The sequence below is a fragment of the Metopolophium dirhodum genome, chromosome 3 (assembly GCF_019925205.1).
Source record: "Metopolophium dirhodum isolate CAU chromosome 3, ASM1992520v1, whole genome shotgun sequence".
Classification (NCBI taxonomy): Eukaryota; Metazoa; Arthropoda; class Insecta; order Hemiptera; family Aphididae; genus Metopolophium; species Metopolophium dirhodum.
The window spans coordinates 39,441,809-39,462,773 of NC_083562.1; the positions used below are offsets into that span (position 1 = coordinate 39,441,809).

Below are 20,965 nucleotides of genomic sequence, written 5' to 3' on the forward strand. Positions count from 1 at the left end.
TAATATGTTATCTTTGAATGTATGTATATGTATGTATGTATGTATGTATATGTATGTATGTATGTATGTATGTGTGTGTGTATGTACCTAATAATACAATAAAAAAAACCAGTGTTTTTTTTCTCAACCGAATAGATAACGCAATAGTTTTAACTCAAAAAAATGTATTTAAATGTTTGTTTATTGTATATAGTTTGATATGTGATACACGTTGATAGCTAAACGTTGAGAATTTTTTTTAGAAAAATATTAGTTGTCGTTTTGTATAAAACGAAAAACTAATGAGAAAAAAATACTAAAATATATGGTTAAAATGAATCTACATTTTAAATTATATAAAAAAAGGTTAACTGAAAATAACGATGATTGTCTTACATTTAAAAAAAATCGTCTTATAAATATAGATATCTATTTCTTTCTTATGAGTGAACCACATCGAGTCCTTGTGAAAATGTTTTAACGCTAAACATTTCTTTTTTTTGCATTCGGCAGGTTTCCAATACGTTACATAATATTAAATATACTAGCATGGTGTGACTATAATACTATAATGTACAGATGGTCTGAAATTATAATTTATTTTGTTACAAAATAAATTCAATACTAACTGAATTTGTTTTTTGGATATACATCATAAAAGTAACCACTATTTATGCCATTTTATTTGTTTATTTTACTGATACATACTTAAATATTATACATTGAATTATCAGAATTCAATAGAAAAACGTTTCGACAACTCTTGACAGAATTGTATATAAAAGACATTAAACAGACAAACTCATTAATAAACTAATACTAATAGCGTGCAATATTATAGGCATTATTTAATTCTGCAGGACATGCTCGATAAATGTAGAAAATAAATGTCAGTATAATTATGTATACATTCTCCAATATAACATTAAAAATTGAAACTAACTACACTATGTTTGTACAAAATACCACAAGATACTATTTAAATTCATTAAAAAATAATCATAATAATGTCCGAATAATTACGTATAGCCGTGCCTTGTATTTGACATGAAAATAACAGACATAACTAAGGTTAAGCCGAATGCGAAACTGTCATAAATGTCATACAATAAAACGAGTATAATTTATGAAAATATGCTTATTGTACTATATATGGGTGGTTTCTTTATGAAGAATTTTAATATAATATCAAATTTCCAATATTCAACGATGGAATTCTACTATTGAACACTATATCTATCGCTATTCACTAAACGTATACACGGTTAAATAGTTTAGAAAAACGATGAAACTCAATATATTAGACCCTATTATTTTGATATTAAATTGAAATAATGCCATTAAGATGATAATATAATATCTCTAATATGCGCGATAGTTAAAGTGTAATTCGATTTTAATTAAAACAGACTTGGGGCATTAGAATCGATCTGCAGACTTACAAACAAAGTTTTAACGAGAAATAGTTAGAAATGAATTTGGACTACTAAATTACTTACTCTTATGCTGACATGAAAATTATGGTTTATTATAGAAATACTGACATTTATATTTCAAATATGGTAAAGAATTAACATTTCCGGAAATTTGCCTCAAAACACTTGGCCAACAACATCTTAAATACATTAATTATATTAAATACATTAATTCGAACATCAAACTTACAATGTTTGAATAGAGTAGGATTAATATTATATTATTATACAATTGAGTTTTTTTTCAATAATTTTAATAAATGGACTGTTTTTATGAGAATGATGTCAGTTAAAAAAACTTAAAAATATTATACGTTTGTTTTGTAAATAATGTTTTGTAACCGGATCGACTGGTGGCACTGAAATTTGGCTACTTCCATTGATAGTTTTATTAAAAATGATAAAGCCTTCATTTCAGTGCCACCAGTCGATCAAAGGGTTATCTACAAAAAAACAATGTATATTTTTTTTTTAAATTGTCTTAGGCCCTTCTTCATAGAAACCGACCAGTTAATTTTATTAAAGGAAATAGTGAAACACGATTATCTTTCAATTATTAAGTGTTATATTATTATATTTTTATAATATTATGCAGGTAACTTAAAAATAAATATTATTCCAAATCCCCTACATTTGTATTTGTTATCCTCATCACAATCTTCATTTCAAAGCAAATTAAAATATAGTTTATACAGTAATTATTAAAAAAATTATATAGTCGATGACATGAAATAATACAATCTTCTTATACATTTTGTGGTTATTCCAAATATATTTGCTATTTTGCATTAATTTAATTTTTAACCAAGAAAATTTATAGAATGACAATATTTTAACAAAAAAAGAGAAAAATACACCTTATTTTATTGACGCATTGTTATAATTTAACGATATTTACCTTTTTATATCCATAATTACATATTTTATGATAAAATTATGATAAGAATTCTTGAATATTAAAATGTTTATTTTGTATAGCTATTAAAGTTATACCAACATAATAGGAATTATAAGTTTATGTTGAGCACTAGTTATATACACTAAACATATTAATAAGCAACTAGATAAATTAGTTAATATATGACTCTAAATTCTAATTAAAATAAGACGTTCTTATCCAAGGTCCTATACATTTGCTAATGTGCTTAGTGCCTTAGTTAAAACAGGAGGTTAGGTGTTACAGCATTAACCTACTATATCATCTTAATATAATAAATAGACTTGTTTTCAATTACACAAAAAATTTAAGTAGTTTTAATACATAAATTATATTTAATTTAACTTTCTATGACTCAATTTCTAGAGATAAAAATTAATTTAATATGATATTAAAGAAGTTGAAATAATTTAATAGGTATACCAAATATAAACTACAAATAAATTATATTTACAAATAGTAATTAATTAATTTTAATAATCTTAAAATGTATTTAAGAATTTAAAAATGTATCTACGATTATTATATTGTTTACCATAAAATATGGATTATTATAATGTGTATTAGTCCTTAGACAGTTTAACGGTCTGAATATAATAATACATAGAAAACAATCGTTATTATTATAAAAAATAATAGATAACTATTATAAATTATTAATATAAATATAATATAATATAAATAATCACGTACATAATTTGTATTAAACTTGTAAATTGTAAACTATACGAAAGAATGCTTCAACCATAATTTCACAGCCAATAAACGCGTTGTGAGCAGGAGCGCTGATCAAGCACTCAATCCCCAATGTATTAGTTCAACACTAATGTAAATATGGATATTATAAATATAATGAAGGATAAATTAAAACGATAAAATCGTATCAACAAAAATAATCGAATGCAGTTATCATGTTTATTTTGTTAAGTAATGAGTTTAAAATCTTGCACAATATTCAAGTTGTCAAGAGCTAATAGGTATTATTTTACATATTGTGCGAATTGTAAAAACCAACTAACAAGAGCACCGAGCAGTAAATATAATTATTATTAGAATATCATAGAAGTCATTAAATAAGTAGATACTAAATAATATTTCCAATTTAAACATTTTGAGTATATTAACTATGACTATATTATAAACAATTTATTATGAACAACAAAAATAATATTTTGTTTATTTTATATTTCATTCAAATATGAAATCATATTAATGTGTATACTAAACGTTTTTTTCCTTGTGGAAAAAATGAAATCTTAAAAGAATTACACACTATAATATAAACAGGTTAAAAATCCATAAAAATAAGAAGAGTAGACTTTTAGCACATATTTAATAAAACAAAATTATATTTTTTAGGAACTATTGATTATGACTGGATTTTAGGAACATAATGTTAATCTAACTAGTAGGAATGTAACGAAAAATCATAAGGCAAAACCAGTTTCAAAAATGCTATTAAAAAAATTTTAAAATCTTGTTTTTATTAATTTATCTATTCCCTCGGACTGATGACTTTATATTTAATACATAGTAGTAAAGGAACAAAAAAAATATTTATATTTATATATATTAGGCACTTAGATATATCTTTTAAAAATTAATTCGATCGAAACGTATTTAAAATGCTAAACATGAAGCTGCAAATGAGATTTCGTCAGCGGTGGGCGTTTCAAATTATTAATTAGTTGTTTGAACAGAATTTCATTGGCACTCTAATCCCGAGAATAATATTTCAATGGCCATTTTTTATCATAAATAAATACGAAAGTATGTATAATATTAAAATATTACAGCTTTGATCTTAGCAGTGTCATATTGTGCAGCAGTGTGTTTGCTACTTTTAAACCCCATCAGGCAGGCAGGCCAACACAACACCACGCCATCGGTTCGTTTTATTAGTAGGCGATTAAATTATTGTTTTATAACATATTATTATTATTATTATAATGGATTTGAGTATAATATATGAGGACTGCGTCGCGGTAATGCAGCAGGTCTCTAAACAAAGGAAAATCGATTTTTAATGAATCACTCTGTATATTATACAATAAAAATACAGAATGACAATATCACGACATTGCGAAATAAATGTGTTTTCACAACACCCCGCGCTAACATTGTACATGTATATACATTATACACAGTAAAAGGAACCGCACACACACAATATAATAATATATTTAATACGCAGCTATAATATTATTATAATGCCGAGCTGCAGCAGTCCTCCGCCGCAAGACATGGCAACGCTGCGGTGTCGCGCAAACCCGGGTCTCTGTTCGTCGCGCATTATATAGTACCCTTTTAGTAATAAATAAGTATCGTATACTATGTATATAATAATAATAATAATATATTATAATATAGAAATTATTTCCACTGCAGTATAATAACATAAACGCGCAAACACAGCCATCGTCGTTTTTATAATGGTCTGGTTTTATGTTAATGACGTGCGTGCGCGTGCGAGTCCGTGAGTCTTTCTTAAAATATGTATAAAAAATATTGTTAAACAAAAAGAACCGGTCCCGCGCCGAATGGCATGCTATATACAAGTTCCGGTTAATGTATATATGGTGTATGTGCACATGTGTGTGTGTGTGTGTCTGTGTCTTTATGTGTGTATACACAATAATATTATAACGGATTTTTGCTCACCGCTTGTGCGCAATTTTTTTTTTCTTTCCGGAAACGGATGTACGACCATCAATTTTATAACGTTCCAATTACAGTACAAATTAAACCAGCAATGGATGTGTGTGTGTGTGTGTGTGTGATGTGTTTTTCTTAACAATGTATTAATATCAATAATCATTTTTCCTATATTGCCGCTCAAGGGCTGAAATTTGATTAATATTATAATAGATGAGACTCGAAGAAAAAAATGACACGCCCACTTCATAAACAGCTGAGCGCATTGTAGTATAATAGTTTTCGTTTTTATTTCGTCGTTTCGCAGACATTCGACGGTTTAAAATAGGTAACTGTTGGTATACGCTTAAACGCGAAAAAAAATTAAAGCACCCGAATAACGAAAAAGAAAAGTTATAAAACGCATATTATAAATAATACAGTTCCTAGATAGTTGACGATAATGAGACTATTTTAACGAGGATACCAGTTTGTTGTGTCTATACTATTGACATCTATACATAACCACGAGTTCGCGAATTTAAGTGAAAATATTACACATGTCGAACGAAGAACTCGATTTTCGAAAAAAATGTTTTCCGGCTATGTATTATACTATTATATTTCTCGGAACGGCAATATTAATAGGAAAGCAAGTTTATTTAATCAGTTGTATCTTATATACCACTGTCACTGTGCACAGTGGGACACCCAAACTTTAGCAATTTCGAGAAAATATCGAGTTTAGTCTTTCTGGAATACAAATTCCTGCGATTAACGTGTAAAAGAAATACACATACAATAAATATTATACATAATGGAAAACACTTAGTTTTGTCGTCGTCGGCGCACCGTCGCCGCTAACTGCTGTCGATTTGCTTTATGTATAATATAAAGACCGAAAAACATTTTAAATTCTGAGTACACCTTTACACGAAAACATCGAATCACTTTATCACTAGCTTTCGTACGCGTACCTATATTTCATATTTTGCAAGCAGGTGTATCTTATACAATTTCAGAATATAAATGAGTCATGTGAACAAAAAAAATTTACAAAAGTAATTAGATGTGTGCATTAGATCAAAAAATTAATTGACTACATATAGAATACTCATTATAATAGGTATATTAACAGTGGGTATTATAATATAATATTATATACGTTAAAATAAACTACCGAACGAATTGATGTGCACTGTTCAAAAATAGCACACATAAAATTGTATAATTTATTGTTTTTTTTTTTGCAATACAAAATACATTTCATAAAAAAAAAACCGTTCCATTCGTCTTGAATTATTAATTAAATCTAATTTCGAAATCTTACGTGTTCTAAGACAAAAAAAATCCATCAGAATCTTATGCAAATTATCCAATCTGCCGTTAAATATGGACAAAACGTATACGTTTAGATATATTTTATTCATTATACAGTGTTTCAAAAGGTAAATTGGACAAAGATGGAGTCCTCGTCTATATGCGTATGTTCTGAGTAAATGAATAAAACAAATTCCAATTTGAAAATGTAATTTTTGTATTATATAATTTTGATTTGGGGAACAATCGGACAATAGTAGTCCGTCGTCGTCGTCGCCATTTCAGTATTAGTCGGTATATTATTATTATTATTTTTTTTTTTTTTTTGTTTCTTTTTATATATGAATTCACAAAGAGAATAATAACAATAATACATTATGTAGTACAAAATTTGAGTAGATATTATTATTTTATTATTATTTTACGCACCATCGAGTAGAAATTTCAAAGGCAAAAAAAATCATTCTTTTTTTCATAAAATGCAGATCGCGTGCACTCTGTACGCGTAACCAACTTACATGTTTTATTGCACATACTATAGGTATATCATTGGACTGAAGGGAAAACTCAAAATACCGAGGGCATAATTTTATAATGCATCTGTTGCCATTTACATCACAGCAATAGTTGGCAGGAATGCATTGATTTTCCGCTGCTGTTGATGCTCACTCACGCACACACACCCTTCGTTAGTTTTTGACAAAATAACGGGCTCGCGCATTTCTAATAAGTTTTGGCGAGAGGGCACACTCGACTAATGTATATATAATATATACTCAAGTCCGGAAGTTACCAATTACAAGTGGCTTTTGAACGGGACGACCACCTTGCACTATACCGCGTGCGTTACACACTCGAAACATAAACCGTCACGTCGTGTATTTAAAAAATAAAACACACCAACGATCGCTATGACAACTAGTACGGGATATTATATATAACTACAACATCCATGGAAGCCTGTTATTAATTATTATCATATTATCATTGTCGCCCGGCACAGCGGCAGTCCCGAACGCGGTTTCTCTCCGCTCAAAGTGCGTTTACGATATTTTTCATATATTATACATTTTATATTAACAATGAGAATTTGAATATTTTTAATTATGTTAAGTGGCCCGCTAATACTTTCCTGATAAATATTCAACATAAATTTACATTTAATGGTAATTCGGTTTTTTTTTTTTATTATACAATATATTTATATTTTAATTCTTTGTTTCGGTCGAAACAAAAACCCAGAATAAATAATAAAGCTTAGGTTTTAGCGAATAGATTAAAATAAATATTAAAAAATAAAACCTCGCGGACAGCGACGTGTAAACCACCTAAAATAATAATATTGTGTGCGCGGCGTTCCAGAGCTCCGCCGGGAAACACGCGAATTCCGTAACATATCGGTCCGGTGACCCACACGGCAGCACACCACCCATCGTCGTCACACGGTTTTCACGCGTTGACGCTTTTTCAGTCGTTTGTTCTCTGTTCGTTCGCCTTGTACATAATATACAAGTGTAATTTCATTACGGACATTTCAATACGGTTGATGGGTGATTGGTGGTGGGGTTGATGAAGGGGTGGTGGAGAGAGAAACTGTTATAATTGAGAATTGTTTATTACACGTCGCGTGTTTTCAGCGATTGCGTATATTTATGTAGCACCATCACAATATAATGTAGTGATTAACACGAACCACGCTTTTGGTTTTTTTTTTTACAGACCCCCTTAACAGTGTTAACTTTTTCAGGGCCATTGACAGTTTTATTTCTATACAGGTTTTGAGTGTATATAATATTATTATAGTACCTATATTATTATAGTGACTGTCAACATTTATCGGCGAAAATATTATGTTTGATACGAGGAATACGTATATCTAATGTTCGTTTATTCATGCATATAGATAGGTACTTGAAGAGTAAAGAAATATACGATACTACTTAGACTAAAAATGTGTATTAGTTATAATTGAATTGTATTTATTTCAGTTCCACAAGATGATCACATATAATGCTTGATACACAATTATTGTATATATTCAATACTGTATAAGAATAAATGAAAAAAAAATATGAAATATTTTGAATTTGTCCGCCTTTGTGGAATTAGGTATTAGGTATACTTTCAGATTTAATTTCTGTGTACCTAATGTTTATTTATTGGAAAAAAATGTTTCATTATAACATATTATTACTTATTAGAGAACCTAAAGATTTAGGTCTGGTGGCAAATTACAATTACTTAAGTGATGACTTGAGCAATTATATAAGCCACGTATATCAAAAAAATGTTAAGTAGGTAAGATAGGATACATTTTTTTTGTCTTGATAGAATAATATTTTTCAAACTTCTGCACACGCAGTTTGCGGATTTGTTCTTACAAAAGTACAAAACTTTAAACTATTTCGATATATGACGTATGCTTGAACGGTATTTCGAGGATATTTGGATCGTATCGCGGCGTGGACTTCGAAGCGAAACTAATTGCGGAATTGGCCGAACAAGAACGACGACGAAATACCCAATGTAACGAACGGTCTCCCCAGTTTTATTTCGGAAATCGTCTCATCGTGTGTACTGGCGGCGATGTCGGCGTCATAATAATATATCATTTAACCTACATAAAGCGTACAATAATAAAATATACGACGTCGCCCATACGACGAGGACTGGTTATCGTCGCGAGAAAAACGAAACGAGTTTTCATTTGTTTGCGTTATTTTCGTCTGGTCTTAGTTAGCTTGCGTCGCCGTCGACGATCGTACTATAGTTCGCGTACGATAATAATATGATATTTCGTTCATAATTTATAAACGGTGCGCCGCCGTATATACACGGTGGTCGGAGGCACGTCGGAGTGGAAACAGAAACGAAATAGTCAAGACTGGTCGGTTGTCTTTCGAGGCGCTCTGTACTCACGCCCGGACATGTGTTGCCGCGACCGGTGCCGCCCGCGTGCCAGTGTGTGTGCGAGACGGTTTCGTGTGTATGTGTGCGAGAGCGTACCACCACACACCGTAATAATAATAATAATAATAATAATAAAAGAGACGAGTCCGACTGTCGGTGGCGGGGAGAGGACGGCGGCGGCGAGAGATTACGCACGCACGCGGTTAACGGGAAGAGGAGGAGCAAGCGGCGGCGGCGTCTGCTGCTGCTGCTGCCGCCCCTGAAACGCGTTCTCTGAACCGCGTGCGAGTGTGCCCGCTAATGCGTGTGTGTGTGTGTGTGCTTGTGTAATTCCAATCTCGTTTTCGTGGACGGGGTACGCCACCCGCCGGCGCGCGAGTGTGTGTTCATACGCGCGCCCCCCGGCGTCTTTACACGCGCGCGCACGCACGCAAAAGCCGACCGACCGCTGTCCGTGTAGATGTGTGGTAGTAGTAAATAGTAGTAGTAGTAGTAGTACTGTAGTAGTAGTAATAGTAATTGTAGTAGTAATAGTAGTAGTAGTAGTAGTAGTAGTAGTAGTAATAATAGTAGTGTTGTTGTAGTAGTAGTAACAGTGCGAGTGTGTGCGCGTGCGTGTGTAGTCGTCGCCGCCGCCGCCGAGTGGTTGCCACGTTGCCGATCGGAACGTTTCCGAGAGAGCGCGAGCGGTTTTGAGGAAAGGGTGGGCGGCGGCGACGAGAAGGGCTGCTTATACACGACGCGGTGGCGGCGGCGTTTTCCTTAATAGCCGTGTGCTCTTCACTCCCACCGATGGCCGACGCGATGCCCCCTTATCCACCCCGCGCCGCGGACACGACCCCTCGTACACCGCCACTCTTCTTTTCGCCGATCGACGAAATCTTTTCGACTTGTTCGACCCCGGCCCAAACGACGATTTCTATCGAATCGTTTGTTCGCGATTTTGAGCACCCCTGAGATAGAGCGATGGCCAGGTGTATGTGTGTATTGTGAGTGTACTGCAGTCAGCTGCCGCACGAAAACCACTTGGAACCCGTCGAGACCGCACCGCTCGGTGGCGGACGCCGGTATAGATTTCTCGGTTAGATTATGTCCGGCAGTCCTTAGAAAATATATCACTCGATTCTTCGGGTCTCGCAAGTTCGATCTATAACAAGCAACGACTGTTATATACATGACAGTCGCTGCCACCGCGACGGCGTTATTCCATCTGCTAAAACCGCATTTTTGAACCCATGTGGTTAATAATGACGACGACGACGCGCGGAGGACCGAGGGTCGTCTCCGAAGGAAATTGGTTTTCTTTCTCTCTCCTCTCTCTCACTCACACGGCCGTTGGCGTCGTGGCTACCTTTCGAATTTCGGGAGAAAAGAAATGTACGTAAAAACGGTTTTTGTGAGGTAAAGACTGTCGGTCTGCTACCTCGGTAAAATAAATAACAAATATTTCACACGCAGCGCCGATAAAATCGGCGTCTTCGGCAACAGCCCCCACACGATCGTCGACGAGGGTGTTGGCCATAGATCGAAAACAATGGGGTTCGTCGTCGCGTGGGGTGGCGATAGGGACGGACAATGGTGTAGTAGGCAGTGGCGTACATATGAAGGAGGAGTGAGGAAAGACGTTTGCTGCGCGAATATTGGCCCCGGCGGCGCGTTCGATTTGTTCGGCTTTTACCTCTCTTGCACTCAACTCTTCTCTCTCTGTGCGCACATTGCACATGGCGCGACTGTCAAAATCGTCGTCGACCGCCGCACCCCACACAACAATTTCGTGTTATTCGGAAACCATAGGTAAAAACTGTATATTGAAAATAATTTATTATTACGTACGAGGGCCAAGGAATGGATGACGATCAATCGTCCGCCTTTAGTACCTATGCTGTAGATATACATTTATAAAACACAACGTATTGTCGAACCGCCTGCAGCAACGAAGATGTGACAATAAATCGATTTACGTGCGTGGATCGATGTCTCGGTTTATACGAGTCGATCACCACAGCGCAAGGATACGTTTTATTTAGTTTCAATATTATGTTATACACATCCCGTCTATACAACGAACGTTAGTATGTGTGTGAGTGTACTGATAGTCCCGGCGTATTCATACCGCCTCCAAAACAATAATTACGCGTCCGACGTGAGTTATTCAACACCACCCTGTCGCGTGTATCATAAGAAACAATATAATGTAAGGTTTCGTATTTTAGTCGTATAATAGACTTCCTATACAACACACATAAGAATATACTGGCCGTATTTTATTCTTTCGTTCAGCTGCTGCTGTTGTAGCAGCACGTATGAAATCCCTTTTTGAGAAACACAAAACTGATTCTTTGTCTGACACGACGCCATCTTGTTTGCAAACGAAAAAAACACGTTTCGCGGGATGTGCAAAGATGATAAATTAATCTTTTTTTTTTTTTTAAAAATCTAACCTTTAAAATAAAGAAAGGGTTGTCGACGAAGCAAGAAATTTGTTTTTTTTCTTTCGATTACGACTAAAGCGAAAATAAATAGTAACCGCTGGTGTATTGCGCGCTGCTGCACGTAATTTGTTGTATAGTTGAATAAAAAATAATTAGGCCAATTGGAGGTAAAAATAAAATACAGATTGCAAAATTAATCTGAATGTACATTAACCAAGAAAATATACATTCATGCAAATCCAATTCATGCAAAAAAAAAATCGTACGTGTCGAATTTTACGAGTGAATATATCAACTATACAGTCATGCGAACTTGGAAGTCCGATAGTGGTACGAGTCAGATCACGTGATCGAAGTATTACGGAGCAACAGCTGCGTATGGCGACCGCCTTGCACTGTTTATCTCGTTAATTGTTATTGTTTTGTGGTCAATCACTGGCGTGTCGTTCTTTTTAAATGCCGACGACCTGGGCGGTGTCCATATGGAGGTGGTTATCAGCAACTCACAGCTGTTCTCAATTTTCGCGATTATTTCATATTTAATACACGATTTATTTTATTGATGTTGCGATCTGGATCAATACACACGAATGATGAACATACAAACTGATGGTTACGTCGCATGGCACGCATGTCGAAATAATAATAATAATAATAATAATAATAATAATGATAAAATGATAATTCAAACTTTTGTTTGTCGAGGCAGTGGCAGCATACAATACCCAAGTGAGTTACTATATATATATATATATATGTGCGTGACTATTGTTATATTGGAAACGCGATGACGCCAATTGTTTGTTTTTGGGCAAAGATAATAAAAGGAGAACCCTCTAGTGGCAGCGGTGGAGTGCTGTGCTGCATGAGAGACTATGCGCGCTGCAGGGAAAAATATTTGTTCAGGCTTAGCCGAGGAGGGCGAAAAAAAGGTCTAATATTAATCGTAATAAGAACTGTACACGTCCAGTCGTCGCGTATCAGCATTCAGCAGCAGCAGACACAGTCACGGGCTCGATACACGTTGAGAAAATTTTAAAACTGACGAGGGTGTAATATTATATTGATGAAATGGCGAAAACGTCAAACTCTTCCATTGTGTATAGCGTATGTTTCCCTTGGATTTTTCGCTAATTCATTGGTTTTAATATTGTCAATCCCGCCGGATAAGAGGAGCGATTCAGACTATACTATAGTATTGTATATGCCTTATATTAATAATAAAACTCATTATGTCGCATATACGGGCTCCTACGCGGTCATCCTACTCTATATTATACTGCTGGTACACAACTACACGATGACGGTCAGCCAAGGCCCTCTTTCTATCGCGTTATTCAAGTATGTGACAAGCGGGGGCCCCCTCAAACCTTCACAACCACAGTTCATGACGGGACAAGAGTCTTGCCAATTGGAAGTGAATAGACAGAGACGACTAATTGAAAAACATCATCCGAGACGGACTGCGGTCGATTAAAATTGTGTGTATGAAATTCTGAACGCATAATATGTATAACCTAACCATAACACAGTTATTATCAAATATCAATCAGTTTTATCGAGAATTGTTAATAGTAAAATGAAATAAGTAAAATAAAATACAATAATATAAGTATTTACAAGTAGGAGGTACCTATAATAGAGTACCTACAACGGTGGTACTTGGAAAAACACGAATATTTGGCGAGACGGCTTCCGGAAAGACAATCGGACCGGCGCGCATCTAATGGAAAACGTTACGTAACGATAGGCTACGGCGACGGTCGAGAAATCGTCATGATGCATACCGGAAATTCCTGAAATCCGTTCGCAGCCCGAGGCGGCAGCGGCCTTCGCCGTTGACCACGCGGCGCGCGGCGGGCCACGTACGTCCTGACCGTGCCGGTTAAACTCGACCGGCGGCAATCCTGCGAGATTTTTCCACGCGCATTTGGCCGACGTCCAAATAATAATACTACGCGCTCCTCCTCTATGATAGGTTGTTGCTCGTCCCTCACACGCGGTGGTAGTCGTCGAGATATTTGCCCAATTCGGCAGTTATGATAATGATAAATACATACTTTCTACACGCACACGTCACACTTGCGCCCGGAGCGGCGTGTGACGTGTGCGTGTGTGTGAAACGCGCGCCGGAGACTACTGCAGCAAAATTATTACGATGACGACGTGAGTTATAATAATAGTGATAGACCGCATTTGCACATTAGCATTTTCATGAATACACAGTCGGCGGCGGCGGCGGCCGGATCGCAGAATTAACGACGTACTTGTATAAATATTTAAAAACGAAAAATATTTTATATTAGTTATTGTAATTTATTTTAATTCGTATTCTCCGGAGGATGGGAGCGAATGAGCTGTGATCGGGGGGAAACGCGACGGCGAGCGGGAGGAGGCCCGATAATAATAATTACCGCGCGCGCCTATGTGTATCGACGTTTCCCTCCTTCCCCACCCCCCCCCCCCCCAACCGATCGAAACGCGCTTTTGAATAATGCATATCCGCCGGAACACCTGGTGGTGGTGGAAGAGCCGGCGGCGGTGGTGTGGTCGCGGCGACGGTGGCCGCGCTTCCCATCGACGACGATCGTATTATTACTATTATCATCGTGACGAATAGAAAAACGCGTGCGACAGCGACGAGCACACGTCACACGACTCACGGGCATCGCGCGCGCGTTCGCCGTTTACCGATTTTTCGTCGCTGCTGGTTGTGATTGCAGCACACAATTATATTTATTATTATTGTTTAAACGCGAGGAGGACAATCGGCCGGAGGGTAAGAGAGTAAGAAATATAAGATAGAAAAAGAGAGAGAGAGAGAGAGAGAGCGAGCGATAGAGACGCGGCTAATAAGAATTTGAAATGAGGTCCTCCACGGCGGGGTTGAATTTCCCCGGACGTGCCCCGCATGCATTTTACATAATTCCGTCGGCTATTAGATCAATATGACGCGGGTGCGTGTGTATCCCCCACACGTATAATACATATCTATGTATATAATACGTATGTGTATATATTATACGACGACGACGACGACGACGACGCGCACACACACACACACACCACCGCCTCCCTCTCGCGGCGGCCGTTTAACCCGCGCACCGCAGCCGTCGTCGACCATCCTCCTCGTCAGTCCTACTACTCCTATGTGCTACTCTATACCGTCGCTATACTATTATATACGCACCCCTTGCGAAAAACATAAAAAAAAAATATATATACCAAACGATCGCGTTACACATTGATGATTTTTTTATAATATATACTACGGACGACCGTGATCGGACACCCGTGTCTGTTTTTCCGCCCCCGCCGACGTAATAGTGCTAGACTATTTGATACGCCAAAGACGCGGGGGCGGTCTATCTGCGGCGACCACCGTGCAGGTGACTTGTGAAACAGTCGCGACGATGCGCTTGTTATCTTATAATGGATGGCTAAAGTTTTGATTTATCGACCGATCTTCGATATTTTACTACATAATATATGGACTGTCGAGTTTGTACTCACCGACTTGCAGCACCCGGTCCACGCACCCGGTCTCCAGGAGCTTGAGCCCTTTATAAAACGACAGGTTGCTCTGTTCGGAGTTTTGAGATGATGAGCTGGCCTGTGACACGCGTATCAGCGACGAGTACATGAATATGTCGCGCTCATTGCGCGGAAACGACCAGTAGATGATCTGCCGCTGCACCGGTTCCGGTATGCGGCTGTACCGTTCCTCGATCCGCTGAAACGGTATGTTCTCGGCCACAATCCGGGCGGTGATGTCCAACAGAGAGTCGGGCGACCGGAGCGTCGCCGACCCTCCGGCCGACGACGACGTTGACGCACCGTCCACGCCGCCGTCCCTGCAGCACGGACGCTTGTTGGACACGCCAGCGCCGCGGCTACAACACGGCCGTTTGCACGACGCCATCGCTACGACGCTACGACGTTACTACGACGACGGCGGTGACCGCTGCTATTGTCGCTGTTTTTGTTGGTGTCGCGGCGGCTGACGCTGTTGCTGCTGCTGCTTCTGTTGCTGACTACAACGACGGCTCCGGCGGCGATTCGGCGGACACGCATCACACGTACGCATACACAGTGGGCAAAGCGACGGCGGCGGCGAGAGAGCGCGGCGCACAGAGGATTACGACGCGGGAGGGACTCGGCGGTCCACGCGGACGACACTTATCGTCGCGAGACTAGAACCCGTCGACCGATCGCGGCACACGGTAAAACGAAAACCGGACACGCGCACGCACTCGGCGGGATGGCGACGGAAAAAAAAAATTATCGGAAAATATCGAGAAAAAATTTGCGAATCGTAATTTTTTTACGACGAAAAAATATTACTTAACGTCCACATTGCGCGCACACACAAAAACACGATACGGTACGATGGACACACACACGCGCGGCGGCGGCGACGACGACGACGACGACGGCGAAGAATAAAATAATGATATTATATTATATACATATACACGCACGCACACGCCGCACACACACACACACGCACAACCGTAACGACGAACTAGCCGCGCCCGTATCTCGTTGAACACTGAACGACTACGGCCACGGCGGCGGTGGCAGTGGCGGCGGCTCGCCGTTGACGTTCCCCTCCGCGTCGCGGTCGCAGCGCGCGCCGCGGCGATCGCGTGTGTGTGTGTGTGTGTGTGTGTGTGTGCGTGTGTAAGTGCGTGTGATCGTATGTTTATGTACGTATGTATGTTGTATGTGTGCGTGCGTGTGCGTGTGTGTGTGATTGCGTGCGGGAGTGCACACCGCGAATGGCACGCGGCCACCACTATCGATACATCGCGCCCGTCCAAGCACAATCGATATCAAAATCGATATAATAATTATTTTTTTTGCGTGTGAGACGATATTCGTCCCCGACGGCTTTTTTTCCCCTTTTTCCACGTACGCGATAATGTAATTATCATTCGCCGCCTCCACCCGGCACACACCGGCCGCCGAATGCCGAGGCGGCGTCGGCGGCATGACAACAGCGCCGCTGCTTGACTCCCGCCGACTCGGCCACCGCCGCCACCGATCAAAAATATCACCGAGTCCGAAATGAACCGATTCTTCGGTATTTCGGCGGCACCTCGGTCCCGCTGCTCTCGACCGGCCCCGTTCGGCGTTCACCGTCATCGTTGGGTTATATTGTAAAAATATCACACTTCGTTTTCATCCTATCCGTTTTGTCCGTTCGTTTCGTAGAAAGTGAAAAATTTCCTGTAACAACGTCGTCACTCGGTGCAACCGGCGTCGACGACGACAACGACAGTACGACACTATAGTTGAAAACACCTGTGAACGGGATTATAGCTTTTACGCCGTTCGCCCACCGCCGGCGCAGCTCCGGAACACCAAGACCGTGAATTTTGGCACGGAGAATTCCGTTTTACCGACCTGCGCTCGCTCGTTTGATCTGCCGAACTGTCGTTATTCCGCCCGACCGCCGGCGATAACTAAAATAATATTATATATTTTTTAACGCTAATAAAATACATTATTATTATTATTATTATTATTATTATTATTATTATTATTTGCTTTACGGGCAACGGCAGTTAAAGTATTATTAACGCGTCGGGTTTTCGCCCGAATCGTTGAAATAAGACCTTCGAGAGTTTTTCACATTATTTACGTAACTTTATGCCTAAACATTACTCGTGCAAACATTATTCAAGTTCCAACTATTATTATATTTCAAAAAAAAATTTCGGGAACCGTACACCGAATTGGTTAGTATGGTGGTTATCGCCGCACATTCGCACGTATTTCGACCGCGGCACAGCTTACATGCATTCAATTGCATTGTGCATTTATGCACATAATTTATCTCGTTTTTTTTTCGCGTCCAACATAATAAATAGTTGTTAAACTGAATTGCTATTTAAAGTTTTTTTTTTATTCCGTTGAACCGCCAATGTTGGTAATAATATTATTATTATTCGGTGTACACAGTGTACTGCACTTGTACGGCTATCTGCATAATACGAGAAACAAAAACTATGTCTTTTCCTACCGCCGAAATACCCGACCGCATATTATTATTTCTCGATAATTAATACAAAAAAGATTTGTACAACGGTTTCGAGTAACGAGTGTTATTAACACGGTATGCAACTAAATTATTATTAAGATACTGCGAAGTGCGAAGCAGAAAAATCAAGAGAGTTCATTTTTACTGTTTCTAGTACCTATTAGTGACGCGCATTTATCGATAATACTGTAAATTTTTACGATATTATATAATAATAATCGGCGTGATGCATTATTATAATAATAGATCCGCGACACGTAAGTGCACATTTCCCTCCACACCGCACTCCCACCGAACCGCGGTCACACGCCGAATTCATCTCCAAACAGTCATCGACGTTTCCTACGTGTTCGATATTTCGCAACAATACAAGACGCGTCTACCCCACTGCATTCAGCATTGTACGCTATTTTACTAATACCATTTTAAATGTATAATGTAACAATATATTATAATATTGATAAATACATAATAATATTATTTTTATTGTATTTTCCTGTAATCGCTTCAGAACGCGATTATTATTCATTCGGCCGCACTGCAGCTGAACACTGAACGGTGTAACAATAAATAATAATTACTAATTAGTGCACAATGATTTGCACACGCGTTCCGGAGCGAAACAATCTGGTGATAATTGTCGAGGAAAACGTGTAATAATATTGTGCCATCGCATTATTATCGTTGCTGTTATTTTGTGCTGCTGTAGGGTACACCTACGGATTTATAATAACACCGCGAGAGCTGCTGCTGCTGCTGCAGCACACGCTCGCCGCAATAATGCACGCGGCGCGCAACTGTTGTTATCTCTCGGCGAAATCGACAAATAAACGTAGGAAATTATTATTTAAAGCCGCGTAATTTACTTTTAAACGCACACGTCCATCATACAGGCATACAGCACACGCACGCACACGCGGACTTGTGTTACGTTCGCACAATAATCTTCTCTCGCATTACGCGTTAGTGCGCTGTGCTTTGTTGAAAGCAAATCGAACGAGTTGCGCGCGGCAGCCGAGAGCGTTCATAATATTATTATACGCACACACACATATAGGGGGAAAACGACTAAAACGAGTATTACAGTGCGACGGTAGTCGCGGGTATAATATACAGCTGAAAAACTCGATTTGCGCGGACGTCAATCTTGAGGGAAATGTGCGCGCGTGTTGCGCGCGCGAGGAAAACGACGGACGCGCGCGCGCTGCCGGGTATTTATTTATTTTTTTTACGCGTGTAGGTAAGGTACGGCGGTTGTTGCCGTTTTCGAGGACCGAACGTCGAATATCGTATAATAATAATAATAATATTATGTAATGGAATATTATTATTATATTAGAGTAGTACGCGACGGACGGACGGACGGATAAATCGTTCGATTTCCGAATAAAGCAATCGAGTTTTGTGTACCGCGGGTATAAATAGTGTAATAAAACAATAATATTGTATTACGTCGTCGTACGTGTAAGTTGCGCACGTCGGCATAATTGGACACCTGCGTGATTATTGTGCCGGTCGTTTTTTCGCATCGCGTCCACTGCCGCAGTACAGCACACTGCAGTCATTTCAGTACTTTGTACTTGTATTGCAATATGTTTTACAAAGTATCGCCGCGTATATACGTCCCCCCATACTTTGCTCCTTTGTCCGATCATTGCGTCATATTCGTTATTATATATAGGAAATACTTCGGCCGCGGTGATTTATGCGTTTCGACAATATTAAAACGAAAACAAAGCATATTATCTTCTGTCGTCGTTCAAGCGATCGGCACGATTAATGATTATCAGTACCTATACATTTTAAATTTTTCAACCCCCACAATAGTTATATTGTATACGTGCTCCCTCAATGCGGAGCCGAGGTGCGAGAAGCATTGCGTAATTATTGGACGGCAGACGTTTTGTAATTAGCCGCGAGGTTTACAGGACGTCGAGATTTACGGGCACGGACGACGACGACGACGACGGCAATGCGAAAACACAACTTTTGTCCGGAACGTTCCTTAATTTTGTTTGCTCTCTGCGCCGCCGTTGCGATAAGTCCGCCGTAGTCGTAAGTCCCCCGGCGGCGGGTCAGTTGACTTTTGCGCACCGCTTGTCTGCCGGTCCACGCACGATAATTTATGCGGTCCAGAGCGATTTATGTACCAGGAACGCATGAAACGGCGATGATGGTACACGGCAATGTTATATAAATAATGTAAAAATATTTTAACGCGCCGCAGTAAAACCATCTGGAATTATTATATATACGGGACACTTTAATGTGCATATGAAGTCAGCCCCCTGTCGCACTTTGTCCGAATACGCCTAGGACAAATTGTAAGTTGTAGTGTTGTACAGCTCAATTTGTAAGTAATTTTGAGTTGGTTCTTGGAGTTTGTATATATGTTTATCGATTCGAAGCTATGACCAAAAGTAATTGGGGGGCTAACATAATAATACCTCCTAGTCCCCCTCCCCCCACCACTGTGACCAAACTGCACCAGACAGCAACCAACTTACAATTACTGACAAACTATATTAAACTAACCTAACGAGTAACGGCTTACAATTGATACGATGTAATTGGGACAGTTTTGGGCAGTGCATGGCGTGTATCATAAAAAAGCATGGTGTTGCTAAAATAATTTTAGGAGACCTATCACCTACCCCTCATAATACTGTTATACCGACCTATAAAATGACCTATTTTTTCATCTATCAATACCCACCCATATTTAAGGTGTTGCCCGAGCAACACTTGGACCCTATATGTTACACGCCACTGGATTTGGGTATGGACAGGGCTTGTGCGAACAGCTGGCACCTCCTTTAAGGTATTTTCGGTTACAATTTAGCTCTGAGGAAATCACAAATTTCAAAGATCAATTTATGACTACTTAGTCTACTACAAATTAAGCTCAACAGCTTACTGCAATTTATCCGGTGTATTTTGGACAAAGTGGGGGTGACTAACTTTACACACGTACACTTTATCTATACAGTTATGTATACTAGTATAATACTACACGAGATTGCATGGCAGTACGCCAGTATACCTTCTAACCTTTAAGGCGCGTCCAGACGGAACAGCTTTTGCCACGCGACTCAAGTATGGCGTCACAAATTAATTTTCCGCGCGGAATTCATTTTTCATTTGATGCCGCCCGGCAAAATGTCCGAACGGCTTATAGTAGTCTATATGAAAAAGTGGATGCGACAACCAGACCTCTCCGTTTTTATCAATT

The 20,965-nt window shown here is 38.7% G+C and overlaps 1 protein-coding gene across 1 annotated transcript in view; it reads right to left on the bottom strand.

Moving 5' to 3' along the window:
• Positions 1–16,251, bottom strand: part of LOC132941993 (zinc finger SWIM domain-containing protein 5-like) — a 60,069-nt gene extending 43,818 nt beyond the window's left edge. Inside the window, exon 1 of the mRNA XM_061010274.1 lies at positions 15,201–16,251. Within this exon, the coding sequence (XP_060866257.1) occupies positions 15,201–15,609 (409 nt within the window). The 5' untranslated portion in view covers positions 15,610–16,251. The remainder of the gene's footprint in view (positions 1–15,200) is intronic.
• Positions 16,252–20,965: the final 4,714 nt, after the last annotated feature.